We start from the raw sequence: 8,200 nt of genomic DNA on the forward strand, positions 1-8,200 counted from the left end.
TGAAAACACAGCAATTAGTCGTTAGATCAGCAAATGGTAGCAGCAACAGCAGCAAAGCAATCAGAGAACTTTGAAGGCTAATGGATCAAGTATTCCACATCACATTCAGACATAAAAATCCTCATCATTTTGCTTGGCTTTGTGCTGAAACCAAATCATAAGATAAACTCACAAGTGAATCCCGAGAAGAAGAGGAAACCATCTTTCTCAATGAGATTATTCTCTTTCTTACAGAATATAGAGTACTCAGCTACAAAAGAAACAATAAAAACGAAAAATCACAGAACAACCTTTCAAATGGGACCCCAAAGCTCCATGCCAGTGCTTATTCAACTAATTTTATCATGTTAAGCAATCTCCAAGCAGAAGAACAGCATTTCAAACACGCAATTTAAGTTATTTAGAACTCGGAACAAAGAAGGAATCAAGCATATTAAGTCACCCAGTCAGATTCTACATCGAAGTGTTGGCAGAACTCTGAAGAAAAGAAAGAAAGAAAGAAGAAACGATTTCTACACACAGCATCAAACGATTCTAAAACAGTAACAGTAACAGCAACACCTGTTTAAAAGCCTTCAGCAAGAAGATCATTGCACATAATATTAATAAGTATTTATGGAAAGACAAAATTTTCAGGTTACTTCAGCAATTTTTGAGCTTGAAAATACGAAAACTTCCTCGATAGAATTTATAGAAGGGAACTTTCTCTTCACCTCTTAACACAGAATCGCCGCCGCTACTTATCAGGGTTTAGGTGACTCATTGCTCCAGGGATCCGAATCAGAGGATCCATTTAACACAGGTAATCATTTATGTGGGCCGGAAACATTCTTTTGGGCCCATTCAATGAAGATACAATTTCATTAAAAATTAAATTAAAATATAAGCTTATATGAAAAAAATGCTTTGGGCCCACCTTCTATAATCTAGTGCGCGCCAAGAACCAAGGGGACGCGGAATCTCTGTTCCTCCGTTGCTGTTCCAAGTCTTCATCACCGTCGCCAATCGTGGTCCTCTTTGCCGTTGCCCACCGTCGGCCGGGTCGGCATCGTCATCTGAAGAACAGAGGTAAGCTTCCATTCTTCCATACCCACTGATTTCTCATTCTTTAAAATGCTTGAAAGGTCCTGGATGTTACTTTCAACCACACTTTTTTTTTTTTTAACGAGCTACCTGCGACCATACTAATGCCTGTATGATTACCATTAGTTAGTAATCAAAGAGGGAATATCTTATAGCCGAATGAGGTTTGGCATAAATTGTAATTGATTCAATCTCCAAAATGGATAAATATCCCCGGAAGCATTTCAGGATGAGACATATATAAAAAAAGAAGTTAAGGGAAAAAGGAATTGCAGACCTCTTACAAAAAATGTCCCCAGAAGCAATTTAACATTCTTCTTACAATAGCAGACTTCTTGATCGAAAATGCTCTCCCGCGCTTTTTGGAGTAATTTATACCCAGTACACACAGTAGCAGAGCCCTGCTTTTCTGCAAAACGGCGTCAATGCGCTAAGCGGAGGGATACACTGAAATAGATCGCCGAGAGAGGAAACGGCGTCGTTTTGAAGAGCGAGGGATGGATTTGACAAAACGGCATTGTTTTAGTATAACTGACGCGATCGTGGCCGTTCATTTCACGGTCATCATCTTCCCCGTCTTATGTAGGTGAGTTCGGTGCTGCGATGCAGTTCGACGGGTTCCGGTGTCGGCGATGGAGGTCGGCGTAAGGTGCTCGGCGAGCTTACTCTGATTATCCTTGACGGAAGCTGCTCACTTGCTTTTATATGTGGACTCTGGCGGGGTAAAGATACTGTTAGGAGAAAATTTTAAAGTCTATTCTGGCGCTCAAGAGCGGGACTGACGAAGTGTCCGTGTCTACACATGAACTGACTGGTCTTCTTCATGGCGGTGCAGCTAAGTAGAATATCAGACGCGTCCACCGTCACTTTGAAGTTAAAATAAAAATGATGTTTTTGGATTAGAGGTGGTTTGTTTTATCGCGCTTGGATAGTTTATATCAGACTTCATTTCGCAACAGGATTGTTCAAAAGAAATATGTCATCGTCTTCTTCTAACTACTACTGCGCATTGCTGAAACATTGTTGCGAAGTCCGGAACCACATCCAGGCAAAGAAGCTCCATTGCTACATAATCAAAACATTGAGAACCCCGGAAACCTTTCTGTTAAACAATCTCATTAGTACCTATGGTAAGCTCGGCAACAACGTCTACGCGCAGCGAGTGTTTGATCAAATGCCTGAGCCAAATCTCTTCTCATGGAATTCTATCCTTTCGACTTTTTCCAAATCAGGTAAAATTGCTGAGATGGTAGCTGTTTTCAATAGAATGCCAAGCCGAGATGTTGTGTCATGGAATTCGCTTATTTCTGGTTATGCTGGCATTTCCATTGTTAATTCAGTGAAGGCTTATAATTTAATGTTAAAGGAAGGATCCAACAATTTAACTCGCATTACCTTCTCTACAATGCTTATACTTGCATCGAGTCATGGGTGTGTTAATTTGGGACGTCAGATTCATGGGCATATTGTGAAGTTTGGTTTTCAGTCCTATGTTTTTGTTGGAAGCCCTTTGGTGGATATGTATTCAAAAACAGGCTTCATTTCTGATGCAAGGCAGGCTTTTGAGGAGATGCCTGAGAAGAATGTGGTTATGTTTAATACTATGCTAACAGGGCTGCTACGATATGGTATGATTGGAGATTCATGGCATTTATTTTATGATATGCGGGAAAAAGATTCTATTTCTTGGACGACAATGATCACAGGCTTCGCCCAAAATGGTTTGAATAAAGAAGCAATTGATTTATTCAGAGAGATGAGATTGGACAATTTAGATATGGATCAATACACATTTGGAAGTGTATTGACTGCTTGTGGAGGTCTTCTCGCCTTGCAAGAAGGCAAGCAAGTTCATGCATATATAATTAGAACTGACTATAAGGATAATATATTTGTAGGTAGTGCTCTTGTTGATATGTATTCCAAGTGTAATAGCATAAGAGCAGCAGAAACAGTTTTCAAGAGGATGGCCTTTAAGAATGTTGTGTCCTGGACTGCAATGTTGGTGGGTTATGGACAAAATGGTTACAGTGAAGAAGCCGTTAAAGTCTTCTGTGACATGCAAAAAGATGGAGTCAAGCCAGACGATTTCACTCTTGGAAGTGTAATTAGTTCGTGTGCCAACCTTGCAAGCATAGAAGAGGGTGCCCAATTTCATGGCAGAGCTCTGGTTACTGGTCTACTTTCCTTTATTACTGTTTCCAACGCTCTTGTTACATTATATGGAAAGTGTGGAAGCGTTGAAGACTCCCATAGGCTTTTTAATGAAATGAGTGTCAGGGATGAAGTCTCATGGACTGCCCTGGTTTGTGGATATGCCAAATTTGGTAAAGCCGATGAAACAATCAGGTTATTTGAAAGCATGTTAGCCCATGGTTTGAAACCTGATGGAGTTACTTTTATTGGGGTTCTTTCGGCTTGCAGTAGAGCAGGATTAGTAGAGAAAGGTAAACAAATATTCCAATCAATGATTAAAGAATACAGGATTGCCCCAATTCATGATCATTATAGTTGCATGATTGACCTTTACAGTCGAGCTGGGAGGTTAGAGGAAGCTCGAACTTTTGTAAACCAGATGCCTTTCAGTCCTGATGCAATTGGTTGGGCAACGTTATTGAGCTCTTGCAGATTCTATGGGAACATGGAAATTGGCAAATGGGCGGCTGAATCACTTCTGGAGTTGGAGCCACATAATACTGCTAGCTACATCTTGCTTTCAAGCATCTACGCTGCAAAAGGAAAATGGGCAGAAGTTGCCAAACTGAGAAAAGGAATGAGGGACAAGGGACTGAGAAAGGAACAAGGATGTAGCTGGATCAAATATGAGAACAGAGTGCACATTTTCTCTGCTGATGACTGGTCAAATCCATTTTCAAATCAGATATATTCTGAGCTTGAAAAACTGAATTACAAAATGCTGAAAGAGGGATATGTGCCTGATATGAACTCTGTTCTTCATGATGTTGAGGATTCAGAGAAAATTAAGATGCTTAATCACCACAGTGAAAAGCTTGCAATTGCCTTTGGGTTGATATTTATTCCTCCTAATCTTCCCATACGTGTGGTAAAAAATCTCAGGGTTTGTGGGGATTGCCACAATGCCACCAAGTATATATCTAAGATCACCCAGCGGGAAATTCTTGTGAGGGATGCTGCTCGGTTCCACTTGTTTAAAGATGGAACCTGCTCATGTGGAGATTTCTGGTGACAGGCCCGATTCCTACATCTATTTAACCAACGTTTAAAGAAGTTTATTTTGAAAAGCAAGGAAAACTGCAGGAGTCATTGTGAATTGGCCTATGAGGTTAACTTTCAAGATATGAATGAAATTATCATTTCTGCGTCTTTTAAAGCACCAAATTACAGCTACGGTTCCTGCTATTGATCTAGAGCTTTTAGCCATCTTGATTTGAGAAGGAGGAGACTCAGCAAATGCAGAATGTATGACCTTTTCAGAAGTTATCGGAAGCATGTGTTGTAGCAGCCGCTCAGTTTCTAATAATCTAACCAGAAAAGCCAAGTGACACATACTTGAGAAGAGTAACTTGGTCAATTCATATTTATTTATTTATTTATGTTGTGGTAAGTCACATTCTTCTTCCTCCTTCATCTCCTCTAATTTTCTCTCATGTTTGTGAGCTCAGCATGTAAGCGCACGCATGGTTAAACTGAGACTTGATAATTGTGCCGTTTCTTGATCAAACTAGAAGAAAACTTGAAACAATATATCTTTAACCGCAAATATAGGTAACATTGGTAAGACAAAAGATAAATGGATCAGTAAATACCATGTTTCCTGAATCTGTAGGAGTTCACACCTATTTATGGAAATATAATTTAGTTGTCACCGTACTTGGCATGGACAGTGAGACAAAATACTCGGGTGCTTATCATGGTTCATAACGTAGGGGGTAATAATACTTGTTTAGGTGTGCTAAAAGTAAGGGGGGCTAAGATGTTTAGGTATCATATGGCTGGCAAAGTTTCTCTGGCGATCTGGTTATAACTCATGAGGTATCCTTCACAGTTTAGTCTGACATCAATTTCTTCAGTCAACAAAATTTAGAAAGTTCAAAATTTTAATTTATCCTATTTCTGTGTATAATTTATTGTCTTTTAACTTATAGGTTGTAACCCTTTCCGTTTGAAGGGGGAAAAAAACGAAATGTGACTTTTTTCTTTAATTTTAACCCTGAAAGATTTCTTTACGATTTTTTTCCTGAAAAAAACTGTTTTCTGAGAGCTTTGCTTAGTTGGAGACAGAATAAGTCATTGTTACTGAAATCTTATCATGCTGGAACATTATGATTGTGCAATATTTTCCCAATAAACTGATTCTTTTTATGCCATTCATGCACATTTGTCCGTTTTCCAAGCATAGGGATTGAGCAGAAAATTAAGAACTTGAAGATGAAGTATTTTAGAGCCTTTATAAGTGTCGTATATAGCTTCTGACAAGCATAAGTGAAAATTTAATGTGAGTGCAATTGTCCAACTCAACTCTCAAAGGCATCGTCTTTAATAGAAAAATCGTGCATTTAATAAATTGTTAGATAAACTTCAGCTGATTCTTTGAGCAGTTCATGATTATCCTTGCAAAATCTGTGTTAATATTTTCATCACATAAGTAAATACTTACTTTCCAGTACAGGGCATATAGCTGATTGAAATATCAGGGCCCTTGGCAGGGAATAGGATGGGTCCAGGGTCCGTACCCATTGGGTCATTGCCTTCTAGGGTGTATAGCAGAAAGAACAAAAAGAATACAAAGAGAAAAATGAAAGGGTATCTGAGGAGAAGTTTAATCTGGACCTGGTAGAGATTCTAAACTCTCAAATGCCAGAGAACTCTTTTATTTCTTTTTTCTCATTGTTGTTTGCATTTTAATCTACTTTGGCTATTCTACCCTACGTTTCTATTCTCATTCGGATATAATTGTTTCACTGAATACTACACAGATTTTCTTTTGTCTCTTTTTTTTAAAAATATTTTGTAGCGATTGAAAATGGGACAAACTTGTTAAATAGAATCAAAGTATACAACCAACAAGTGACATGAAAGCAGCAATAAAACTAACCACAAAAAAATGCAGAGAGCTTTTTATATCTGTTCAATATGTACTGCATATGCTATTATTATTTCGTATATGCAAAAAAAAAAGAAAAAAGTTGAATTTGCTTCTGCTGAAGAGGAAGTACAAGGAGTGAATGCACGTGCAGCATATTGTAAATTTTGTAATTGTAATCCTTTCAAGGTTGCATGGATTCCATTTGACCTCGTTGTTTCTGCATCAGGTTCAGAAGATTTAGTACAAGAGAATCTTAGAAGAGCCGCAACAGTGACATGGTACGAGAGGAAACCAATAACTATTACCTGCAACTGATTACAAACTTCAATGACTTCAGCTAGAGGTGCCCAATCACCAAAGTTCCTCTCTATAAACTGGTACGCAATGCCTGTTTTTCCACTCCCTACTATAAAGAGTCCGCCCTTTATCTCACCTTGCCCTTTGAAGTTATTGTCGATTCCCATGGCCTTTGCACGCTTGTAATTGGCCAGTGCTCGGGGATTCAGTAAAAATCCTGATATGAACTTGTCCTTGAGCAGTTTTCCGCCACCAAGAGCTTTAAAGAAATCCCTACCTCGATCCAAAAGTACTATACCACCCCAGTATCGGGGCCAGAAATCCTTTACCTGCTCCACAACAATTAATAAGTCAAATAAAGAAGATTTTATTCCAGCAACAAACGTTTGAAGTCTGCTGATACCTCTGACTCTATGTGCTCGTGGAGAACTGCAAATAGTTTAACCCCAAGGGCATCAAATATGGGCTTTCTTGAAAAGAGCTGGTGTGCCTCAGCTCTACACATGATGCACCTGTTTTCAAGTTTAAGGAGCATAATTAGCAACATAATTCACTTTTGTCAATAGACAGAAACCTACGAAGTGTTCAAAACCTATTCGAATTGATTGGACCACACCAATCTAATCTAATTCAACCAAAATTGATCTCTTAAATGAATTATTTCGGATGCAAGATTTGTAGAACCGAGAGGTTTGATTTAATTGTTATTTCTCCACCTAAGAAAATTGATGACAGCTAAACCAATCAGGTAACCTCTTTTTTATTGTTGTTGTCATCGTCGTTGTCGTAGCTTTTAAATGATTATATATGTATTGCCTGTCAAAAAGCATATATACAAATCCTAAAATGCAAAGCATATCAAATCATCAAAATCAATGACAAGTAAAAAATTGCTTAATATGTGAGATATGGCTTGTATGTCTTTCTAATATGCGTAAAATACTTAAGACAATAAATCTAACTGAATAGATTAGAATTAAGATATATACAAGACAATGACAATAAAACATGCCTCAAGAGCTGCTTATATTCTCGCATTTCTGAATAATAAAATTGTGTGATTTCACCTTATTATCTTCCATCTCATGAATTCAAGATTGGTTAGTAAGCGATTCATATTATTGACTTTGTAACTTGTGACTAATTGTTAAATTTTGAATGATGAAACATACGATTTTGACCACTACTATATATACCGTAATTGAATTGTAAGAGTGGATCATTCATGTTTTAGTCTACTGTTATAGTTGTCAAATTTACGCTGGTCGTCGGAGACAGAGGATGACAGCTGGTTTATCTCGCCACAGTTCTGAAGCCTTCATTGGAGGTGTTTTTGTTTTCACTAATGGTTCCATTCCAATCTTATACTCTGGAGTTAGTCTCTGCACTGATATATTTTCAATAGCCGCATATGGAGCTACTTGGTCAGTGACAACAGGAGCTTGCACACAGCCACATACTCTAGGCTCAGCCGGCCCTGCAGCCACAATCCCTTTAAAGACGTGTCCATCTTTAATCTTTAGTTCAGCCAGTGATTGCTCAAGTGATTTATCAGAAGGTGTATTACTCCTTAGATAATATCTTTTCATGCTACTGGAGTTGTAAGGTGCTTGACTCTTGGTGATACTATCATCTCTGTAAAGTATGCTGGCTCTTTTCCTGGTAGGAATTGCACGCAGTTTAAAAGAATCATCACATTTAGTTCTGTCAACAAAACGGGCAATATGGCCTCGTTTCATGTCAAACTGGGCT

At 38.4% G+C, this 8,200-nt stretch overlaps 1 protein-coding gene and 1 non-coding gene across 5 annotated transcripts; one reads left to right on the forward strand and one right to left on the reverse strand.

Annotated features, from left to right (window-relative positions):
- Positions 1–55: 55 nt before the first annotated feature.
- On the reverse strand, positions 56–134 carry LOC114742115 (small nucleolar RNA R160). The gene has a single exon (XR_003739834.1). It is a non-coding gene; the product is annotated as a small nucleolar RNA R160 (small nucleolar RNA).
- A 1,587-nt stretch (positions 135–1,721) lies between these two features.
- Positions 1,722–8,129, forward strand: LOC114742088 (putative pentatricopeptide repeat-containing protein At1g68930). 4 transcript variants are annotated; one of them, XM_028930370.1, is made up of 4 exons: positions 1,722–4,665; positions 5,735–5,898; positions 6,378–6,528; positions 7,696–7,804. In XM_028930370.1, exon 1 carries the CDS (start codon positions 2,060–2,062, stop codon positions 4,289–4,291), a length of 2,232 nt encoding a protein of 743 aa, XP_028786203.1. In that variant the 5' UTR covers positions 1,722–2,059; the 3' UTR covers positions 4,292–4,665; positions 5,735–5,898; positions 6,378–6,528; positions 7,696–7,804. The 4 variants fall into 4 exon arrangements, with proteins under 4 accessions (XP_028786203.1, XP_028786196.1, XP_028786209.1 ...); XM_028930363.1 differs by lacking the exon at positions 5,735–5,898; XM_028930376.1 differs by lacking the exons at positions 5,735–5,898; positions 6,378–6,528; positions 7,696–7,804 and adding an exon at positions 8,115–8,129.
- Positions 8,130–8,200: the final 71 nt, after the last annotated feature.

Source organism: Neltuma alba, unplaced genomic scaffold (assembly GCF_004799145.2).
Source record: "Neltuma alba isolate B1F8T4 unplaced genomic scaffold, ASM479914v2 tig00000613_pilon, whole genome shotgun sequence".
In the NCBI taxonomy this organism is placed as follows: domain Eukaryota; kingdom Viridiplantae; phylum Streptophyta; class Magnoliopsida; order Fabales; family Fabaceae; genus Neltuma; species Neltuma alba.

Coding starts and splice junctions, on each gene's coding strand:
- LOC114742088 (XM_028930376.1), top strand. CDS start 2,060: ATGTCATCGTCTTCTTCTAACTACTACTGCGCATTGCTGAAACATTGT.